The 23,403-nt window shown below is 39.8% G+C and overlaps 2 protein-coding genes across 4 annotated transcripts; one reads left to right on the forward strand and one right to left on the reverse strand.

The window, feature by feature from the left end:
• Nucleotides 1–207: 207 nt before the first annotated feature.
• Nucleotides 208–15,485, forward strand: adat1 (adenosine deaminase tRNA specific 1). Of its 3 annotated transcripts, none has more exons than XM_042495492.2 (9): nucleotides 208–568; nucleotides 1,457–1,525; nucleotides 1,934–1,988; nucleotides 2,698–2,828; nucleotides 3,624–4,266; nucleotides 5,848–5,993; nucleotides 6,956–7,055; nucleotides 7,183–7,269; nucleotides 8,732–15,485. In XM_042495492.2, the coding sequence occupies exons 1-9, from the start codon at nucleotides 385–387 to the stop codon at nucleotides 8,862–8,864; spliced, it is 1,548 nt and encodes a 515-aa protein (XP_042351426.2). In that variant the 5' UTR covers nucleotides 208–384; the 3' UTR covers nucleotides 8,865–15,485. The 3 variants fall into 3 exon arrangements, with proteins under 3 accessions (XP_042351426.2, XP_042351427.2, XP_042351428.2); XM_042495493.2 differs by having other exon boundaries at nucleotides 8,735–15,485; XM_042495494.2 differs by lacking the exons at nucleotides 208–568; nucleotides 1,457–1,525; nucleotides 1,934–1,988 and adding an exon at nucleotides 2,146–2,284.
• Nucleotides 10,294–23,403, reverse strand: gabarapl2 (GABA(A) receptor-associated protein like 2). The gene is made up of 4 exons (XM_042495500.2): nucleotides 23,209–23,403; nucleotides 20,831–20,886; nucleotides 17,186–17,358; nucleotides 10,294–13,434 (listed from the first exon to the last, which is right to left on the reverse strand). The coding sequence occupies exons 1-4, from the start codon at nucleotides 23,240–23,242 to the stop codon at nucleotides 13,320–13,322; spliced, it is 378 nt and encodes a 125-aa protein (XP_042351434.2). The 5' UTR covers nucleotides 23,243–23,403; the 3' UTR covers nucleotides 10,294–13,319.

Genomic DNA, 23,403 nt, shown 5'->3' on the forward strand with positions numbered 1-23,403 from the left:
CATTTGGCCCGCGGGCCGTAAGTTCTATATCACTACATCTTGGTGATATTATATTTTATTCTACTTATTCCATCAACTAATATTGCAACTTCCCGTACAAAAAAATACTAATGTGCTAGTTATATATACGGATCATTATTAATGTATTAGCATACTGCATTAATACCATGTCAAATTGCTGAATTGGATTTTCAGTTAAATGAGGGACCTTTATTGTGAAAGTACAGCCATCCTCGGCTCCGCCCGGAAGTAACTTCTCAGTTGTCTCGAGGATCCTCCAAGCTGCTCAGTCAGTGGAAATTAGTCAAAATATTGTCCGTATATTGTTCATGTGATACCGTGACTAAGTTAAATACCTCCATTGTTCACTTATCCACATTTGTAATGCCCGTCTGCCTGCACTCACGCGCTCCTGTCCGGTTAAACATGGTGAACGCGGATGAAATCGCCAAGTTGTGCTACGAGCGTTTCAGCCAGCTGCCCCGGAGAGGGAAGCCTGAGCCGGGCAGAGAGTGGACCCTGCTGGCCGCTGTGGTCAAAGTCACCCGGTGTGCTAACTCTGACACAGGTTGGACAGCATAATGAACTACAAAACACGTTACAGTATATTTCATGCTCTTTTTATGTCCACAATGTTCAATAACTGTACAAAAAAGCTTTTTTTTCCCGCCTTCCTAAACGTTTTGCATTTTAATATCGTTTTTCGTCCACTATAACGTTATCTAACTTTTAACGTTAGTGTTTATTGTTACTGGTAGTGAAAATAACACACATTTCATTTAACCCTTTGCAACCTGAGCAAATTGCCTTGAAACGCGTGAAGAGAGCAATGAGCATTGAAAGTGAAGAAAATATTTTTAAAAATACAGCAAAATTACCTGAATTTATTATTATTATTTTTAAAAAGGTAAATGTCATGGAAAAGTGCTTAAAAAATTTAATAATTTTTTGACGTAATTTTAAATATGTAATTGTGAAAAATGTTCCCTAGCTTTTTTTCTTTTTTCCCTAGACATCTTCCTTAGCTTTTTTTTTAAAAAATAATTGTATAATGTAATAATTTCTAGCTAATTGTTTGATATTTCTTACCAAGTTGCTTATTCCCTTTGCCCCCATGTTTTTGAAAGAAATCACACCAATTTTGGTTTAAATTATTGTGAGAAGCACCTGAAAGCAGCACAAGGAGAGTGATATTGCTCCAGGTTTTAAAGGACTAAGTACATTTTCCGGTTTAGACTTCAAAATTGAACAGAACACAACACAGATTTGAGTGAAAATATTTTTTTGCACATATTTAGGCTATACAAAGAAGCAGCTTAACACAGAAATACAAATTAGACCACAAAACATGAAAATGGATACAAAAATATGTAGAATACATATACAAATGTTAAAGTATGAGGATGAAATATGTGATAAACTGTATTCTCATCAAACTCTTTTTGTCCATTCACAGTTGACAAGGAGGTTGTTTCCTTGGGAACTGGGACTAAATGTATTGGACAGACAGCTATGCGTCCCAATGGTGTGTGGTCTTGATGATGTAACTATAATTGATGTCTTTGGTTTCCTTTATGTGCTGAGTACTCAGTGTCTCTGACTTCTATACAGAGTATATTTTGGCCGCCCAACCAAATAGATTTGCCACCACAAAATACTTTCTTTTTTGTTCCATTAGTCTGTGTGTGCAGTTGAATTGTGACTTAATTTAAATGTCCACAGAAATGGTGCATTTTGGAAAAATATATTCTCTAGATGAAAATTTGTTTTTTAATACAGAGCTCGATGTTTGTCAGTTTCGGACCTTAGATCGCAACAAATGATCTTTGGCACACTCCTTCAAAAATCATTGTTAAAATAATATTTGTCTTAGTTCCTGAAAAACTGGCTTTAAAACAATATCTTGTTTTTGTTTTTCTTGATTCTCTCACAGGTGATATACTTAATGACAGCCATGCAGAAATCATTGCTAGAAGGGGGTGTGTCAGGTGAGTGTTTGTATTCAATTTTCTGTCCCTAACAGCTTGTTGGCCCATGCTGACACTTGGGCTGCGTTCCAAAAGTTGTTGAACTTGCCCTCCCTCACTTCCCCTCAGCCCTTGGTGTTTCTGAACAGCTGACGTTGCACAGAGGCCACTCTGAAAGCTGAGGGAAAGCAATAAGCAACTATCTGCTAATAGACGGGTGGATTTTTATATGTGTAAGTCGACCTACACAGACCAAAGAGATATATTAGAAGAAGTGAAACTGAAGAGCATCAGATGGTGAATGTACCTGTATTTAGGTTTGTTTTTTTAAAATTTATTTTCCAGTTTATTTACCCTCTCCTTCATCTGAGTTTACCTATCACTGCCCCCTAACCATGGATGTTTTTTTTGCATTACATGCATAGCTGCAATGCATAAAGACCTCTGAGGTGACCATCGATGTTCACTCGCTCCCTCGATCTCGCCAAGTTCACTTCAGTTTTTCAGACTATTGGAACGGCCTTTAAGATGGCGACTTTGATTCCCCCAAGGGCATGTGCTGAGGGGAAGTGAAGGGGGGCGTGTTGAACGAGTTTTGGAACGCAGCGTTGGTCATTCTCAAAATTGAGTATAGGCTGTTGCCATACTGTGTGTGTGTGTGTGTGTGTGTGTATGTGTATGTGTATGTGTGTATATATTTATATTAAACGCTGTGTATATATATTTGTAGGTACCTGATCCAGGAGCTGCACAGAGCCGTTACTGGCAGGGACAGCTCTGTGTTTTGTCGGGCAGATCAGCGGGGGAAGTGGAAGCTTCAGTCAGGAGTTTCCTTCCTCTTCTTTACCAGTCACACTCCCTGTAAGTCCAGTACGCTCCCAGTGTATCTACCAGCAGTGTATGTTAAAGGATTCACGAGCTACACATATGTATAATATTTTTTTACGTGTTGCTATTTAGATTTATTTATGTAAGGCATGTTTTGTCTTAAGTAATCCATAGTTTTTCAATGATCACTTAGCTGTTGTTTTATTCTTCTAGTTCGTTCAGAGAGTTTAAGTCTCTTGTGTTGATCTAAATGCTGTTTTAGGGCCTTTGATCTTGTCAGACAGCTTTAGTCCAAAGCTGTCCCATGCTCAGAGGTTTGTCTAGGAAGCCAAAATCAGTCTGAATTTTTTTTTTTGTATTTTTTAAAAATTATTTTTGTAACAGGATTGGTAGCACAGTTACAGTTATTTAAGTGACAGAAAGTAAGTTGTAACATCGAAGTCCACTCCACCCCACCTACCTACCTCCTGATATGATACACTAGCCAGGCAGTAGCCTATACATAGGGCAGGAAGAGAGACAGACAGAATATGATATGCAATTTAAAAAAAATGAATAAGAAAGGAGAAAAACATGTTATGCACATGTGCCTATAAAAACAACAAAACATTAATACATTCAGCTGATCTGTTACTCCTCACTCCCGTCTCCTGCTGCCCAGGAACCCATAATCGCCATACACATAAACCAGCAGAATTCAGACTAATCCCAATTACATACTTGTGCTGAATTCCTGTGTTGTCCATGATGAGATCCACAGGAATAGCCAACAGTACACATAAAAAACACATATAAGACAGTAATCTGAAACTTCTTGTCTGTCACCAGGTGGTGACGCCGCCATCATCCCCATGACTGACAGCCAGTCTCCGTCCTGCCCGCCCGTCACATCTGTAAGGGGCCAAGAAGGGACTGATGGAAGAGGAGATCTGAAAAGGAAAGCTGTGGAACCAAGTGAAGGGAAAAACGTCAAACGGCCCTGTCTAGAGGAACAGGAGACAGCGCAGACAAAGCCAGAGGACACAGGAGACACAAAACAAACTTTCCTTTCAGATTCATCTAAAAGTGAAAATCCATCGCAGAGTCACTCTGCACAAACACGTGCGGAAACTGCCTCACAAGATTCAGGACAGCTGGAGACAAAAGCCAGAGACCCCTCTGACGATGCTAGACTGCAATCACATGTCCTTGACATTCACAGGACGGGGGCCAAGTGTGTCTCCGGTGGGCCGGCCGACCCTCTGCACCCTGGGGCGGGGTACCACAGCACAGGGCTTCTCCGAGTGAAGCCTGGGAGAGGAGAGCCGACGCTGTCCCTCTCGTGCAGTGACAAAATGGCCCGCTGGGGGGTGCTCGGCTTTCAGGGCGCACTGCTGTCCCACTACCTTCAGGAGGCGCTCTACTTCAGCACCGTGGTTGTGGGGAAGTGTCCGTACAGCCAAGAAGCGATGCAGAGAGCTTTGGTTACAAGGTAATGCTGAAACAATAAGTCAGTTATTAAACCTTGATGTAAATTAAATGAGTTTGAGTTTCACACTGTTGGCCACATAAATCAAACAGCTTGAGGATCTTGTGTTTGGCTTTGGGGAATTGCTTTGATTTAATTTATTTTCTGACGTTGACAAACAATTAATTACTGTGACGGTCTAAGTCTTGATTTGATTGGAACATTTTCAGAAAACTGGAGAAAGAGCCATTTCTAGTGTAACATGTTAGCTTTGTGAGTAGCATGTAAAATGCTGAAAAAAAAGGGGGGGGGGGTGCAACCAATATTGTTTTTTCAGGCCAAAACTGATTCTTATTATTTAATGAAACTGATAACTGATATTTGAGACTGATATGCATTTAAAATAAAAATGTTTAGAATATTTAGAATTTGGAATATATCAAATTCCAACACAAAACTTTGTTTAAATGTCTTTGGCAAATGTTTAATGAGATTTTACAAAGTAGTTCCTCCAATGCTGACACTTTCTTTGCATTTTTTAATTAATTTTATTGGCGATCATTAAAATAAAATGCCTATACAGATTATCGGCAAAATGTCAAATATCGACCCTGATAATCTGTCGACCCCTATCACAAACAGCTGTCAGAAGATGTTTCTCTTCTCCATTTGACCATGTTAAAGTCTCTCTTTTATGCAGAAGAAGCTATAAACACAACATTTTGACATGTGGATACTTTAAAGCTGGTATGGTAAATGTGTTGACAAACAAGTCGTGTTTCTGGTGAACATGAATCCAGTATTCACTTTCTTTATAATCTCTGTTTTGGTCTCCACCAACTCCTGCGAGAAATGTTGTTCTCTTTAGCTGCAAAATGTTTAACTGACTTAATGGGCTTGTCGCTAACTTTGCAGTTTAGTTCTGGACATGTGTGTAGTGTTTTTCACTCAAATCCTTTGTGGCTAGAAACAAAGTTGATGAGAACAGAATTTTCTAAGCAGGAAACCAAAATGATGAGCTGAATGATGCTAAAAAATAAAGATCCGTAGCTGAAGGGAACTGCAGAATCAGGTGATGATTCTCTGTGGGCTTTCACGTTTCACAGTTTAGCTATTATTCATATAACAAACAACAGTAGTACAGCTTTAAATCAAAGACCCCTGCTGTAGTTTCATCACATGTAGGTCAGATTTACAGATGCTGAATATCCACACTGTTTCCAGCCTCAGTGTTAGTCCTGTGAGAGAAACCCATTATACATTATCAGTCACTGTTACTTTTAACTGTGTTGGAGCATTTTGAAGGTGCTTTTCCTTTAGTGCAAAGGAGTCAGCAGGGTTTCTGGAATGTAGTCGTCCTGTTTTGACAACTTCTATTGCGCGTCCTGTCTGTCCTGGACGAGGAAACTCTCCTGAGTTGTTCTTTCTGAGGTTTCTATCATTTTTTTCCTCGTTAAAGTTTTTTTTGGAGAGTTTTTCCTTACCCGTTGTTAGGGTCCAAGGACACCGGGATGTTGTATGCTGTAAAGCCCACTGCTGCAAATTGTGATTTGTGATAGTAAGCTTTAGAAATGAAATTGACCTGACTTGACTGTTGCGCTCCAGGTGCTCCCATCTATTGGACCTCCCTGCAGGTTTCTCTGTGTGTCCACCTGAGCTGCTCCAGTCCAGCCTGGAGTTCCCCTTCAGCCAGGCCCAGACGGAGCTCCGACACCAGGCCCAACAGGGACGTATCTCTCCATGCGGAGCAGGTGGGATCTCTCTCTCACACACACACACACACACACACACACACACACACACACACACACACACACACACACACACACTCTCTCACTCTCTCTTTGGTCAGAAAGAAGCATTAATGCTGAATTTACATCATCACAGTTAGTTACTGTTATTTCCAGTTTCCGACTCATGAACAGCATTCACACTGTCAACATCCAAGCTGTGATTACGACATGAAAATCTGTCTGACAGCTCTCCTTTATCTGACTTTGTGCTTAATAATGTGGAAATATCTGAAAAACAGTGTGGTCCCTCACAGCAGCCAAAGTCTGTAGTTCAAGGTGTTAACCTGCAAAAGAAAAGTGTTACATCATCAATGCATAGTATTGAATTTGAATCAGATTTGTCTGAAAAACATTTGGCAAATGAGTCAAAAAAAAAAATTCTGGGTTCTTGAAAATTCATGTAAAAGATTTTAAAATACCTATTATTATATTATTAATATTGTCATAGTATGTACAGTAGAACAAGAAACAAAAAATAGGACTTATATTTTAATATTTTGGAATCTGTCAACATCAGAATAACTAAGATAATTACAGAATTTCAGCTGGTTGATGATTGATCCCAGAAATCTCCCTGGAGAGTCTAGAAGAAACCTAATTCTCAACTCATAAGTCATAAATCAGGTTCCTTTCGGATCCTTAAAAAGTCCTAAAAGGCATTGAATTAATCAATATAAAAATAAGACCTTAAGTGGTCTTAAAATGTCTTAATTTAATTTTTAGCAGTCTTAGAAGTGCTAAGACTTGGACAGGTATGATTTTATGAATCTTTTTTTTCTAACATTGCATTGTTAACTCTTAAAATAAAAGTAACTTAAAAAAAGGAGAAATTTACAATTTATGCTGTAAGCTGTAGCAACCCTGATAAATTGATCAAGAAAAAAGTAATCATAGCGTGATTACGGTCTCATGTGTTTCAGCCATCAGCTGGTGTAATGTGACCGAGCAGCCACTAGATGTCACTGCCAACGGTTACAAACATGGAGTCACCAAGAAGGCCTGTGGCACCGCTAAAGCCAGGTAAACACTGTCTTACACTATACATGATACAATATTGTTACATGAATGAGAAGTCACAGAATTTGATCACTAAGGAGTATTCATTTGGAAATGTCAGTTTGTGTTGATGCACATTTTGTTTCAACAGGTCTCTTCTATGTAAACTGGAGCTTTTCCACTCATTCCTGTCTCTGGTAGCAGCCACCGACCCCTCAGCACTTCCCGACTCCCTCAGGTAACAAACAATGAGCTCTTTCATAATATCACCGACTGTGGTTTTAAACAGCCTCAGACTTAATCTCAGCAACCACAAACACTAATGAAGATCTCCAAATGATGATGTGGCTTTCATTAGTTTTTCATTTTGAGTAACTCTCATCTCATTTGCTGCCAAAGCATGTCGAATCGACAGTCAGGCACACTACCAACAGCAATAAGTAAATGTTTGTGTCACAGTCACAAGAAGCAGCGTTATAAAGAGAAAGTGCAGGAGGGTTTAAAGGAATCGTACAGTCACAGCGAGCCACAGTGCAACCTGGACAAAAGACAAGTGAACACCGACTGATGCTTTTTATTCCATAACGTACACCGAGACCTTTGACTCATTTCTGTGACCTCCATGTGCTTTTGTTTACAACTCATGATTTATGGGGTTTTTTTTGTAGTTAGGATAAGATTATCCTAGGTATTTTTCTTCCAAATGGTGTCACAAGGCTTGCTTGGGGTTGCACAACAATTTTTTTCTTTGTGGGTGCATATTTATGTGCGCCGCTGCTCTCACTGTGTGTGTCTTTGTATGTGAAATTTAGTGCTCACATTTCAACTGTTAGTCCCAATGTGTGCATCTAGGGTTGTCCCTGTTCACATGCTCTGTGTGTGTGTGTGTGTGTGTGTGTGTGTGTGTGTGTGTGTGTGTGTGTGTGTGTGTGTGTGTGTGTGTGTGTGTGTGTGTGTGTGTACTGATAGCTGAGAATCCTCTCCAAAGGCAGAACAGTGGTCTCTCTGTGTATCAGCATTTTAGTAGATAACCTGATCCCAGCCCAGTACACCCGGGCCTGCACATAGAGGGACACACACTCATACACACTCATACACTCAGCCCCAGCATACAATGACAACATTTTCTCCAAAGACAATGGTATGACTGGTGAGCAGAGGCAGTTGAGGTCAGGGAGTGGCCATTTTTTCTGCAGTTATAGAGTTTTGTATCTGACGGGACATAAATCGTTCAATAAAGTAGCCGACCAGCTAAGATCCAAACTGTCCACTTTATCTGCACAAGATTTTGTTCTTAATGCAACGACCCCAGTAACGTCATTTTGCCAAAAAACATGTTAATCTTTTAACAGTTTTTTCACAGCAGCCATCTTGAGTCTCTTAACACTTGGTTTTAAAATGCATTTTGGTGATCAGGACACAGACAGACAGCCGAGACGTCGCCGTTCACACCTGTGTCTGTCGTGCGTCTCCAGCCGACCACTTGTGTTCAGATTTCATTACCGCCTGCATCTCTTCCACCAAGTCAAAGAGCACACACACAATTACATCCACGTCTTGGCAGTCACGTCAGCAGTTGTGTCAATACAGCTGAAGATATCGCTGTCAACAAAATTCATCACATCTCTTTCCATACAGCAGTACGAGAGATGGTTGTGCATCACTTAGTTAAATGTTTTTTTCTCTGTGTATGTGTTCAGCAGAGCCGAGCTGCAGACCTACTGGGACTACAAGCAGGCATCCCAGTTGTATCAGCAGGCCTGGCAGCAGCTCCGCAGCCAGGCCTTCCCCTTGTGGCCACGCAGTGACAGAGATCTCCTGCTCTTCCACTGAAGGCCCACTCTCCCAAAACCCCACTCTGCAGCTGAAGTGTCCTCGTCATGGTCCAACTTGCCTGTTGGGTCAGCTGGTCAGCGACGTTTGAGGTCTGGATAAGTATTGTTTGGCTATATCTGACTCTGCGTAGCCCAGGATGTTACTGCTCGCAACAGCAGGACACCCCGCTCTGTCATGCTGTTCTCAGAGGTTGATGACCGCAGCTCGGTGTCCTCAGATGATGGCTTTATTTTCACAATGTGTGTGTCTGCGTGACGTGTTGTGACTGCAGCTGGCCGGTGTTCATGTTCTGAAAACACAGCTGGACGTACCTGTCTGCAAATGGAAAAAGTTCTAGGACCGAAGTGCTCTGGTCAGGTGGACTGAAGACAAACCGAGCACGGTAATGATTGTACATGTGTCATGTACACGTATTCAGTTTGTGATGGCCTGTAAACCTGACCAGGGTGTTTCCAGTGCATGTTGGGATAGATTTCAGTCCTCTGGGACACTCATAAAGTCAAAGAATAAGAACCTGAAGCTGCATATTTCTGCACAACAGTTAGGTCCTTCACGAAGACCAGAAACCAAATCAATGCAGGGTTGAGGATCTGCTTTGTTATTGCTTTAGCTCAGCAGATTCCACTGACAAGTAACGACCCACTTCATCTCGGCTAACACTGCACAGCATGCTGCCAGTTATGACCAGGAAGCTTTCATTGTGTATTTAATGTCATTCTCCTTCCCCTGCAGCAGAGAGCCTCAGAGATTTACAGCTCTTGTTTTTTTAAATTGCTTCTTAAAGTGTCAGATTAAGATTCAGACAATTTATTTGAACAGCTTGCTGCTGTAAAAAAAAATATTTACTGCAAATATCTGGTGATGCTCAAGAAAACAACCCAGGTATGTCTTTTTATTTGAATGTTTTTCACCTTAAGTTTGAGGTTTAATTTCTTTATATAACTCTTCTCCTCCTCCTCCTCCTCCTCCTCCTCGCTCTCTCTTTAGACACAGCTGTGTGAAAGCATGGGATGCACATTTTACCACTCATTATAATCACATAATTTATATTACATTCAATATACAATTAGCCACAACTGCTTATTCAGCTAAGGGTTGGGGGGGCTGGAGCCTATTCCAGCTGACATTGGGCGAGAGGCGGGGTACATCTACGGCCAATTTATGTCTTTGGATTGTGTGAGCCAGAGAATGTCATCGTTTAAAGTGCATATGGGCAGACCTGTATTGTAAACGATATACAATTTATATTGTTCACAATACATTCTTAGTGTATTTTCCTGCCAGATTCGCTTGTGTCTTGTGTGGCCATGTCACTGCACTAGTGGTCAAACACTGTACAAGGTTTCTTTCAATCTGAACAAATATGAAGTAAAAAGTCTTTTGAAATATGAACTATATTACTTTTAATAACACAGAAACACTTTGATCCATTTTACATTCACTTTTATTGGTCAGGTCTTCCAGCTACCTTACCTTTTTCAGATATCTAAAATCCCTTTATGTCTTTAAGATATATTTAACAAACATACAACACTGATGAAATAAAACAGTACTGAATATCATAGCATCCCATCAATATATTACACATCTACATACCATGTTTAAAGCCTTAATCAGCTTTGTGGTGCACAAATATGTATACTCTGATGGATCAAATAAAAGGTGGAAATACACTGCAGTCTGATTCAGCACCAAAAACCACAGATGCAGCCAAAATGTCAGCTTTTCAGGGGCGTCAGAGTGAAGAGGAGAAAGATCACAAGCGGTTCTGATTTTATACCTCTGACACCCGCGCAGCTAAAGAACTGAGCAACACTTTACTTGAAGTATTTAAAAAATGAATTATAGTGCTGTGTATTCTTCCTGTGGTCGTTACAATCACAGGGTTCATCAAATATGTGTATTTAATCATTAACAAGTGTTTAGCAATAAGTGTTTAGCACTCTTCGCACTAAAAATACACTTTCGGTGATTTTATCAACTGTTTCCTTGTGTATATTAATCATTAGAGTATAATGGGCAAGGAGAGGCTCAAACACTGCGTGTCTATGTGTTATCCCAGGAAAAGATGGAAAAATACTGAGACATAAAAAATGTTCCTGATGTTATCTTGTAGCTGTTTGTGTGCTAATGGCTCACAGTGTAATAGCAGTCATCCTTCTTAAGACAATCTGATCTTATACTTTAGTCCTACAAGCTGTACGAACGCATCACAATAGCTACATGTAAAGGCAGTGCAGGAGCCCCCGTCTGTGTTCACAGTGGGGTGTAAACAGTTGTTTCACTGCTACATACTGAGATATTATATGGCCTGCTTCCTCTGCTTTTGCTGCAGGATGATTTCTTACATTTTCCTGAATGCCTAAAAAAAAAAACTCCAAGGAAAGAAAAACATCTAACTTGTAGCTTGCAAGCCACCCAATTCATGTGTGTAATTGTATTGTAAAATTGTATTCCCAATTCAGTTGTGGAATTGGAGGGTGTGGCCCAAGCTTTTTACACAAGACACAGCATGGCTCAAAACCAGAACACTGACAACTTTTGAAGTGATTGTAAGTGACACGTTAGCTATAAATAGTTTATTTACACATCCAGTAGGCGTGGGGTAACATTAGCATGGTTGGTGCTAGAATGGATGGTTTTGGGGGGAGGAACACTGCTTTGATTGGTTATATGATCGTGCAAGGCATTGCAAGAGTGTTGATATTGACCACAGACACAAAGCTTTTTTCTGCTGTCATCGCGAGTAGTTCGATTTATGACAAAACATCGTATTATATAAAGTCGTCTGTATGTTTTGTTTGCAAAAATATTGAAGCTTTCCAAAGGCTGGAGAGGCAGGGCCTGCAGTGTATTTTGGAGGCTCCACATCCAACGCCCAGGCCACAGTGCATGCGTGAGCAGTGCATGTGTAGAGCGGAACCTGTTGTATTTAATTTGGGCGCCTGTCTTGACCGGTTAGAACAGCCACACTGCCAGTGTGAGCAGCGCTGCCTAGATGTGCTCTGCCCATTTAGAGAAACAGAGTCTTGCCGATTTTTTTCAGCAAAAATGGACTTATAAGACTTATATTGACATTACACTGTCTTACCACAATTCCAATGTCTTTATCTGTCAAAGACATTAAAAAAAGAAAAGAAATCTGATTTACTCAACCATTCCTGTTAAAACCCTCCAACTATGTTTCTGTCAACAGAATCCCTTCTGTTGTTGACACGAGGCTTTTTATTGTGAAACATTTGCAGGACTGTGTTGCTGACAATGCAGGAGCTTGCACGGCTTTATAAATGAGTGGGGTTCGTGCTTTTAATAGTGGAAATATAGTAGTTATCACAGTGGGCAGCTCTGCAGCAGTGCCGCTGTCATTGTGAACATCACAAGCTCGCAGGCCACAGCAGTTCAGCGAGGTTGCTGTCGCGCGCTGCTCGTGCATGCAGTGTGGCGGGAGGAACTGAGTGAGTTTTCCTGTTAAGTGTTTATAATTTCAGATAGTTGACCTGTGATGAAAACGTAAAAATATCACAGTAAACTTCAAGTAAAGTGTTGGATTTCTGTAGCAGGTCACTGAGGTTCATGACTTGCTGTTTGCATCATGAGTCTGAATCCTGGTTGGTGCTGATGTCTATCCAGCCAACATAATGTGCAAATACATAACAGCCAGACTGGGAAGCACTCAGTTACATCCTCGGGACTGGTGCTGGTCCCTGTCCCTGAGCTGGACACACTCTTCACACCACCGTCCACCATCATTCACCATCTCGACAGCATGAGCCGCCTTCTTTCACACCTACAGTTGTTCTCGTAGCCTGTCGTAGTGCTGAGTGAACCTGTGGCATTAAATACTGAAGTTTTATACACGATTAGATGAGCCAAACAAATACATCCATAACATGATTAATGATTTTAGTCGAATGATTATAAGGTTCCTTTCTCACTTCAGCCGAACACAAATATCTGTGACAACAAAGAAAGACAATGTAGCATGATTGGATAATGAGTGATTACTGATATATGTGTTTGCGTGTGTGTGTATGTTAGAGCCTAAATTATTATCATTTTTTATTTAATACTGGTGTCGGAAAATTAATATCTGACGTGCCTACAATGTGCGTTGTTATTGTTGTTTTACGGCAGTGTTAAAGATATTTTTCTCCACGACTGACCTTTAAACAGCAACCATGACAAAGGACCATTAAAGTCAAGTGTTTCTTGACACTAATGAGTTTGTTTATCATAGCATTTTAGTGTAGTTAGTTTTCACCATAAACGTGTATTTTCTAGTATCAAAAATTGACCGTAAATAACTGTGCCAAGTGTGTAGGTGCATTAACTCAAGAAAAGGCAAATGTTTGAAACATTTTGCACCAGTATATGTTAGGCTCTATTGTGTCAGTGTGTCTGTGTGTGTGTGTGTGTGTGAGAGTGAGAGAGAGAGAGACCGGTTATTAAGTGTTAACCCTGTGTTGTATAAAAGGCCTTGTAACCAAAGGTGTTTTCTCCGCTGTAGGCCACATACAGAAAGCCGTCCTCGTCCTTCTCCTTGTCGTACAGCTGGCCCATAGTCAGACTGCAACACAGCAAAAACCAGACACTTATTAGATCACAAACAGACAAGCAGCATCGATTATATTTACATCTCCTGTATAGGTTTGCACGCCTTCTATAGTGGTTATTTTTGCCGATAAACATAATTTTAAAATCTGTCTTCTATGTTAAAACCCACTGTGATTCCTCAGGAAAGAACAATTAGAGAAAGTAAAGAAAATGCACAAATGTTTAGAAAAATGCTTTCCAAATTAAAATAGAATTACCATCTTGCAGTTCTTCAAGTTGCAGTTTACATGCGTGTCTGTCCAAACTCGTATAATCAGGTTCGTACATACAGGGGCGAGTCAAATTCATGTACTTTCAAGTACTTTTTAAAGCGCTCATTTTTGTTTTTGAGGAATCATGAAATTGTTTTTCTAAACTCATCCGTTTTAAGTAAATTGTGCAAATTTAAATGGAGCAAACATGCTGCCAAATTTTACATCATCTTGTATTGTTGCCAAAAACGTCCTTTTACGAGAGGCTCCCATCCAAAGTGCAAAGGTCTTTAAATCAGCTCCAAACACTGCCAGCAGTGTCAGCTTATTATTAATTAACTGCTGCTTATATACTGCTGAATTATGGCTCAAAACTCATGCTATGGGCACAGGGAAATAAACTGTTTCTAAGTCTGTTTGTTCTGCTTTAAAAAAAAGTGTCTGACCAAATGTCTCCCCATTTGTTCCTGAGAACTGGCATTAAATGATGGTCAGAAAAGCATTTTTGCAGAACATTGTGATGTCACAGTTAAGTTGATCTTTTGAATATAAAATGTCATCACTTCATCATTTTATCCTATAGACATTTGTGCAAAAATGTTGTCATAATTAGCAAAGAAATTTGTGAGTTATGGACAAAAACACTTTTTGTGAGGTCATGGTGACCTTTGACCGTCAAAATCGAATCAGTTCATTGCTGAGAAGAAAGTTTCAGAAATAGGAATTTTAAGAAATTTCCTCCTGGGATATCACATTCACGAGAATGGGACAGACGGACTGACAAAATACCGCTGACTCAGCTGTAGCCAGCCTACAGGCATACAAACACTGTAGACACTAAAACAAAAGGCCTAGTTTGTGTGACACGATGAACCTGGAAGTTGCAATAACCCGTGCAGGTACTACGTCACAAATCGCACAGCCTAGACTTCAGAGCAAAGCCATCATCACTGTTTTTAGCAAAACCTCTGCTTTTCCAACCATGACAAGCCAAAATGTCTGTTGTAGGAAAAGCATATTCCAAAGTCTTATTTTGTACTCGTCAGTGATCCAGATTAGAGGATGTTTCAGATTTTAAGATGACTTAGTGATCTTGCTTTTAGCAGCAGTGCTGTAGAGTTGGAGTGTATCTGCCTTCATATTTGTACTTTCAGTCAGAGGTGGATCTCAATAGATCAATTATGACATTTAAACAGAGCACAGCATTTTGGGAATTACTCTCTGTTGCTGTCTGACCAATGTCAGATGTAATTTACATTACACAATTAATACAATTTAGGTGAGTAAAAAGAAGTGGTGATTATCGGTGACTGCTGACGACTTCTTTTTACTTTTGTAATTTTTGAGTCGGCACCTGGAATACTTTAAGGGATTTCTGATGAACACAGCACTTCTTTTGTTACAATTTACGTGAGACATAACAGAGTTCTTGTGTTAATATCAAACAGAGATGAATATGTGGAATAAGGAAGTGGTGGCTGTAGTATTTCCTTTCAGCTCCTTTTCATCCAGACTCCTCTGTTGACTCATCTGTGGGAATGTCTGCCTCGATAATCTTCAGTCCAGGTGTATCCTATTACCACACAATGCTGTTTAGAAGAATGTGAGATCACTTTGCTCAGTGGTTACGGCATGACTTTTAATCTCAGGCAGCAATGTATGAAATGAGAAGGTGATCACAACTATTTGGTGCTGAGGATAAATGTCAACTGAATTGAATTTGCATCATATTTTATCATCAGCACAAAAATTGTAATGTTACTTTCAAAAACTATGTTGTAATAATTAAAGGACTTCAACTTGTAACCCTCAATATTTTAGTTGTTTTTGTTTGTTTTGTCAACATGTAGTTATGATATGGTAACAACGAGTGTGGTTTAATACTACAATACAGGCAGTCTGTTTGCAGCCAAACAAAGTTACATTATTTTAACGAAGAAGTCAAAAATGGGTCACAGTTTGTTCCCCTGCTGACGTGTTGGAGTTGTATAGCCGGTCTTCACCTGAAAGCTCACTGTGGCTCCTGACGGCTGCATCAGTCCCTTAACTTTATTATTAATAAATTATTATTTATTTAACGTGTGTTTATCATCTAAACATAGGATCTAATTTGGTTTATTAATACATTTGCTTCATACAGTATATTTTCATTCTACTATTTGTTTTGTTGTTTCTCGTTTGCTGTTGTTTCTGATCATTGTTTTCTTTGTTGAGGTCTAATTCCTGGTGAAGGATGCTGCTCTCATGAACGCACGAGTTTGAAATGTAAAAAAAAAAACGTGAGTATAGTAAGTAAAGTTCTACTGAACTCTTGTTTATATACACGTCACTGCTGAATGGGTGAACCTCTGACACACCCATCAAACAGGAAGAAACATACCTGAAAGCCTGTTTCACACTGTTTCAAAGAAGTAGGAGGTAGCAGAGGGTTTTGTTTTTGAATTTAATTCCTTATCAGCCTTAGTAAAATTAACTCTAACCTGAATTGTGAGTGTATAGTTATTGTAGATGTTAAAGGCCGTTCATAGAAAGACTGATGTAAATGACGGTTGTTAGTTTAACTGTTGGTTTAATTTTACCCAGTGTGCATAGAAATGGTCTGATCCAGGAGTACTCAAAGACTCAAAGAAAGTTGAGTGTCCCTGCCCCTGAGTATCATGCTACAAGAAGGCCAGATTATTCGAGTGTGTGCAGTTACTCTTTAAGGGTTGGGGTAGGGCACTGTATTATGCTAAACGTAAGCCAGTTTTCACAAGATCTTTATCAATGCAATACAAAGTCTGGGAAGCAGGTCAGATTCTCCAGATAAACTGCATGTGTATGCATCACATCAGCATGTCAATAGCTAATGAGGGTAAACAGCAAAATGGAGGGTTTTTGTGTATACTGAGAGCGCAGGTGTGGCCTCATCCTCTTTCACAGGGAGATGGATTTCACACACACCAAGAGCTCATATGTATGTGCTCTTTACTAACCCAGATGTATATTTAACACGTTACACAGAGTGCACATATGAATGGGGAAAATCAAACTAGCTTTCCCGGCATATCGCTTTAAGAAGGCCATAGCACCACAGTATTTACAGTGGCACAACCGATTTGGATTTTCGAGGAGGATGTACTTTGTGAGGCTTTCATACTGAGAGGTATCTCTAATAGTTTGTCTATCCTCAGTGATATAAAGAGGGTAGGCAAAATGCAATAAACAACACAAAAACTGAACATTTGAACCTTCATGACGGGACGATTTATCGCAGGACTCTTTCACTAGACTGTACCTAATAAATGGCAATTGAGTGTACGTAGGTACTGGTACATATCTGCAATTGCAGTCTCTACACTGCATTTTACATTGTGTACCCTCTGTGTACTTAGAGGGAGAGAGCTGCATCAGTGGTTCATGTCACAAATGATTTAGATTGATGATACGCAACAGGAAACAGGTCTGTCTCTAACGTTTGACTGTCTTCCTTCCTTCCACTATCACAGCTGCAGAATGTGGTGTTCCTCTCACCTGGATTGGGGGACAGTTTTGTCGACAAAGAGGAAGATGGCTTTCTCTGAAGGCAGCTGGATGCGTTTCCTGATGATCCACATGAACTGGGCCACTGTGATGTCAGAGGGCACCAGGTACTTCCTCTTATCAATGTCCACTATCTGAGAGCCAGAAACCTTCTCCACTATCACCTGGAGCACATATTAACAGAAAAATAGACTTTTAACAATGTGTGGTAGGGCATAGGCGGTATGTTTAATACGCTGTAATATACAGATTGACAGTTTTGTTGATGTTGGTTGATCTTTGGAGTTCACTGCTGCAGCAGAACCTTTTCGGCCTTCAGAGGTTGAGTCCGATGAAGTACAGGCAAACCTTGTCAGGGCTACAGTTGTGTCTGGATAACGTATTCTGACTCCCATCTTGTCAAGTAATGATGTTTGATCAGTGGCCTTACGTGTCAAACTATGACAGTACTGCAGCGTCACTTTCAGACATTCAGGGACGCTGTGCAAATTTATGCTTGTTAAATGCATTGTGTCTAAAAGTAAACTTCTACTTTCACAAGAAAAATTTAGTTTTCATTCGTAAATGCATACAGTTTCTTTTAAACAAAGATAGAGGAAAAATTAAGTTATATATATTTTAGGCTTACTTCCTTAGTTTTAGGCAACTTTCGTACAAGTTTAAGTTAAAAAAGCAAACATGATTTGGCTTACTATAAGCCAGTTTGTTATTAACGTAAATTAATGCCACGTGACATAAGCTACTAACGTATTATTGTACACATACAAGCACACTACTTCATTCTTACAATAACTATACTGACTTTTGGTTTCACACAGGACACCAACAACAGTCTTCTGTGCAAAAGTAAGAAGATTTTATTAAACATGTCTGCAATTGGTCGCTCTAGCTAATAAAATTAGTGACATATGTCTCCAGATAGTGTTGACAATCACATATTTATGTGCAGTCCTTTACAAAATGTCAGGAACACTCATCATTTATTAGGTCACATGGTGGCAAATGTCTGCCCCAACAAGCTGAACATCTGCTCAACATGTGTGTGGGTTTGTAAGAGCATTTCAGTGTTGATGAGAGCGCTGGTAATGAATCAAAACAAAAACCTTTAGCGGAAAGATGCTAAAAGTCTTTATTAAGTGAGGAAAACTACAGACTTCAGTGATAATTCTGTGGGCTTGTCACTATGGGTGACCCCTTTAATATTACACATTGGATCCATTTCTCATATAGTAATACTGACTTGTGCAACTTTAAAGCATTGAAAGCAGAACTTGATGACTCTGTTCAACAGGAGGAACCTTTAGTTTATGTCCTGTTCCTCCCAATCAGCAGGTGCAGAATGCAAGAATTAGTTAAAGGGACTGAGTTTAACAGGCATTATCATCACACAAAAGGCGCTGGGTTTCTGTTTCCTCACACACCAGCCAGTTAAACACCTCACACCAGCGTCCCTTTGTGCTCAGTCTGATCTGAGGTGTCAGTCTTCAGAGATGCTCTAATCACTTCCTGCCAGCGTGGGAAAGGTTATCTCACAGGCTCTTCGGGTCAAGTAGGTTTTATTTATATAGCCCAATATCACAAATGTACCTGTAATGGGCTTTTCAGAAGTGGGTGTGCCCCTGTGAGATAAGTTGAAGTCTACATATAGCGTAACATCAGTCACACATCAACAGCAGCGAGCAGACATGAGTTTCAAACGCCATTTCTTTAGACTTTATACGAAAGCTGCTAATATCTGATACATTAGTTATGATTTTTTTTTTATTTACAGGGCTGGGCCATATGGCTTTCAAGTAATATCTCCATATTTTTTTTAATTCCATGATACACAATATACAGTATATCTTAGTATTTTCATATGTTCTATAAAATAACTGTTTGATTTAACCCTTTGAGGCACATGATTCAAATGATGAGGCACATCATTCTGCTTGTCTTAATTTAGAGGGAAAACATGTTGTAGGTGACATTTTAGAGCACTTTAATTTTGAAATTCCATATCAAAATGTCAGAGGTGGCGTATTGTCTGAACTCATAGTGAACTTTGGAAATGTATTCTTTGTAGTTAAGTTTGACTTTTTATTCACAAAATTGAAATTCAGTTTTCCTCTGAAATGCAGTTTGGTGTTTATAGTTATTATTATTATTGTTAATAATACTAAAAATGCTACTTCTACTACTACTAATAATAATAAATCAGAATTATATAGCGCTTTTCAGAGCCCTCAAAGACACATTACATAGGAGATTTAAATACATAAGAAAGACAGAATCTGATATTGATGGACCAAATGACTGACTTATTGAACAAAAGTAAAACTGCCTATCAGTTGCCTATACCTTAATATCTAGTACATGCATGTACCACAAAACGACATGGGGGAGTGTTACTTTGGATCGGACCCTGCTGTGCTGTAACTGGCTAGCACTTGCCTCAACTATGACCTCTTTGCCGTAAACCCCAAAAGTCTCCAATCTCAACATGTAGATGACAACTTCTAGCCAATCACAGCACAGTAAGGCAGAACAGTGAGATCCATCATAGCAACCTGGGGGCCAGTTTTGCCATATTTAAGTCCAGGTTGACTTGACTGCAAGGTTGGAAGTATGTTGTGGTGCTGCTCCCTAGCAACCATTTCATGGCATATTTTGAGGGTGGAAATCTGTTCCCCCTCTGCTCCCTTGAAACTGAACCACCTCTATATGATAGACCTATTCGGGATCTTCGTCCATTTTGAACTGATATGAAATCAGTGGCCGACGTTAAACTGGCATCCATGGTTGTTGAGTCTGAAGAGTGTGCACGTGAGGGAGTCTTCGGTATGTAAGCACGCCGTGCTTTTGTTGCATATGTTAATTACTGAAATGACATTTTAGAGGGCGTTAGAATATCCTTAAATTGTCTGTGAGGCATCCTGAATTGTTGTACTCTCATTAAGTCAGATTGGACTTTGGAAATGTGGTCTGATCAGGTTTGTAGTGCAGCTTTAGCAGCTATTGTTTCATGGCATATTTTATATGCGTATGGTCGTCTGTGTCATATCTGCTCCCCTGAAATTGAACCACCTCTATACTACAGAACCACTCTGGGATTTTCCTCCATTTTAAATTGATGTGAACTCAATATTGACGTTAAACTGGTGGGTGTGGTGTATCAGTTTATGTGTGAGCGAGTCTCCTGCATATAAGCACGGCCTGTTTTTAATGCAATAATAAATTACTAAGATGCCTGAGGAGGATATTGATATGACGAAATGGTTATTTGCCATATTGCACATGAAATAATATTCCAGGTTACTAGATAGTCGATACATCGTCCATCCCAAGGACCTATCTTGTTTGGTGTTTGAATGAAAAATAGAAAATGTTTTTACTAACTTTGAAGCTACCTAATGGGAAACGGCAAGAGGGACATTTGAAATATGTGTATGACTTTTCGCTGGGGTCACAGCTGTAACCTTGGTTCTCTGAGCTGCTCTCTTAATCCACTCACCCACACTCTTCTTTCTCACCGATAACTGTCACTCACTCACCCCGTCACTCACTCCTTATCTCACGACTGTCTGTCACTCACTCTATCTGTACCCTTAACCCCCATCCCACCACCAAAAACACCTCCTCCCCCTCCTTACTCACCGGTACTCTGTCAGGATATTTGTTGCGTATTTTGGCTGACTCCACACATCGGTGCTCTGAAGGAGAGACAGGAAACAAACAGGAAGTCAGGATTAAAGGGATGAGTGAGGCCTCTTGGGAGCCTCATGCCAAATACAGCCGAGCCCATAGTGCTCCATATGCAAGATCTAACACAGCATAAAAGCTGGCAGCGGCCTGCACAGACAGAGGAGTGGGTGGTCTGAGCAGGATGCAACAATACCTCAAGAGTGACTTCCTTCATTCTTGCTCACAGTAAGCCCAATAAAATAGCATGTCTGTTTAGTTTAAGTGTTAAATCTCAAAAATAGTCATCGTGTTAGTCCTTAATATTGTCAGAGTGACAGTGCATATACTTTCAGGATGCTTTGTAGGCAGATGCAGCAGGCAGACACTGAACAGAGGCCAGAGAGGGAAGGGTGAGGTGATGAGCGATCCATTTAAGTTCAACGCTTTGCACACTTTCATTAGCCCAGATAAGAGGCCTACTTTTGGAAACATCTCAGCAGTGTTTCTTTAAAAAGAAGGGTCGAGGTTATCCAAAGAGAATATGAACACAGAAGCTTAAAGGAGCTGAGGAGCTAAGAAATTTCACCTGTGGAGCTGTAATACAGCCACACCCAACTATCTGAGTGTGGAGAGAAATTCTGGTAAATTAATATTCGCCCCCGACACCTTAAAGATCCCATATTATAAAAAGTCAGGTTTTAATGTCTTGTGTAATATAAGGTAGGTATAGGAGCCATACAAATACAGTATTTAAACACTCAGTCCACAGAGAATGCACACAGCACGAAGTATTCATAAACTGTGCCTTTAAATGAGCTGTCAGATTTTTCAGGAATTTGTGATGTCACAACTATAGGTTACTATGGGTGTATTCAGAAATACTCAGTACATTTACATGAAAAGTACTACACTTATAGCTTGTTTATGCCATTTAACTGGACTACTGTCTTTGTCCCAGTATACAAGCATAAGTATTCTCTGACTCCGCAACAGTAGGTGGTGATATTCCCATTTTCAGTAAGTTGATATTGGACCTTCTCCGAATTGACCTATTACATCACATGCCACCAAGTTAGCAAGCGGCAAACAGGTTACATATTGAATGATGAAAATATGGATAACTTTTCAGTGCTGTACATTTCGTATGTACTCTACGCTTTACTTTGTGTACAACTGAGATCAATTCTATCCCCCAGCTTTCTTCTATGAATTTATGCTGTTCAATATCCAAGTCAAAGCCCAACGCAGGGGACTGTGGAGCATGCGCAGAACGCCTCAGCCAGTTCAGGTCCAGTTGAGGGGTTCACATCGAAGAGTATATCGACCCCCAACCGCATTATCTAGGTATGTAAGTCCATCTCTGAGAAATTCAACTTGGTATGATTTCAGTCAGACTAACATATTTACATGTAATTTAAAAGGCCAGTTTTAGTCAGACTAACACTATTACTAATTCCACTTTTTCTAAAATTGTGTAAATGTACTGGTAAATCATGTAAAAATAGAGCGCTCTGTTTCTAAGAACATCGCTCTCATTTTAGTCAGGAGCATTAGATTAGATTTACAAATGCACCCTCTATAAAAAGAGGTTTTTTTACAGTATATGTGAAAAATGGAGCATTTCAGAAAAAAGGTGAATACAGATATACTCAGGAAGACTGTATTAGAAAAAATTTGTTTTTTGTACATTAAAAAATGTAAACATATTTTCATAGAAAACGAAAATATATGTATAAACCTAAAAATAAGCATAATATGGGACCTTTAACATGGTCATGTTAGTGAAACGTGTTTTTAAAAATGGAGCAAATATAAAGGAAATCATATTAAATTCACCATTCATGAAGTACACAGCCACTACATTTTAAAAAAAAAGAAAAAGAAATGTCTTTTTTTTCGCTGGCTTTTTATAAATGAGGGTACCAAGCAGTGAGAAGCAATGCATGAAGTAACTAATGACGGAAACGTGCTTATTGGTGGAATATTTTGGCAGAATTGACTATTACACTAAGCCATTTCAACTAAAAAGCAAGGCGACATTAAATTCTCAGATGTTTAAATGGCCTCCGTGCAAAAGAAAGACACATTTCAGGGAAATAAACAGCTGACTAACATGATGTATCAGCAGTTAAAGGTGAACCCGATGTTCAGCGGTCATTTGCCTTGCAGGAATAACATGCTAGAATTTGTCACTAGTCATGCACCGTTAGCCATTATAGATCAGTCATCTGCGGGGTGCTGTGACCATCATGCATCTCTGCACCTGTGTGCAATGATATGGCAAAACAGAAACGAGGGCGCATGACATGACAAGAGCATCTCTTGTTTCATAACAACCCAAACCCCTTTACCGAGGGAATGGTCCTCTTTAAACATCCATTTCATCTTTGCTGGATCCCCGCACTGAGGCGTGATGGTAGAGTCGAAAGGCGGGCTTCAAAATGTCGGCGTAATGTCCAAAAATCTAGACAAAAGCGATCAAAACAAAACGCTGCCCGGAGCTTCCCCCACTGTCCGTCTAATGTTAGCTGGGAGGTTACGTCACT

This window comes from Plectropomus leopardus, chromosome 7 (genome assembly GCF_026936395.1).
Source record: "Plectropomus leopardus strain MGB_pleo_1.0 chromosome 7, ASM2693639v1, whole genome shotgun sequence".
NCBI classification, from domain to species: Eukaryota; Metazoa; Chordata; class Actinopteri; order Perciformes; family Serranidae; genus Plectropomus; species Plectropomus leopardus.

What these genes read in the sequence shown, in the direction of transcription:
- adat1 (XM_042495492.2), top strand. Translation starts at nt 385, where the DNA reads ATGCCCGTCTGCCTGCACTCACGCGCTCCTGTCCGGTTAAACATGGTG. An exon ending in GTGTGCTAACTCTGACACAG is followed by an intron (nt 569 to 1,456) that starts GTTGGACAGCAT and finishes GTCCATTCACAG; the next exon opens with TTGACAAGGAGGTTGTTTCC. An exon ending in CAGAGAGCTTTGGTTACAAG is followed by an intron (nt 4,267 to 5,847) that starts GTAATGCTGAAA and finishes GTTGCGCTCCAG; the next exon opens with GTGCTCCCATCTATTGGACC.
- gabarapl2 (XM_042495500.2), bottom strand. Translation starts at nt 23,242, where the DNA reads ATGAAATGGATGTTTAAAGAGGACCATTCCCTCG. An exon ending in TAAAGAGGACCATTCCCTCG is followed by an intron (nt 20,887 to 23,208) that starts GTAAAGGGGTTT and finishes TCTCTCCTTCAG; the next exon opens with AGCACCGATGTGTGGAGTCA. An exon ending in AAAACTGTCCCCCAATCCAG is followed by an intron (nt 13,435 to 17,185) that starts GTGAGAGGAACA and finishes GCTGTGTTGCAG; the next exon opens with TCTGACTATGGGCCAGCTGT.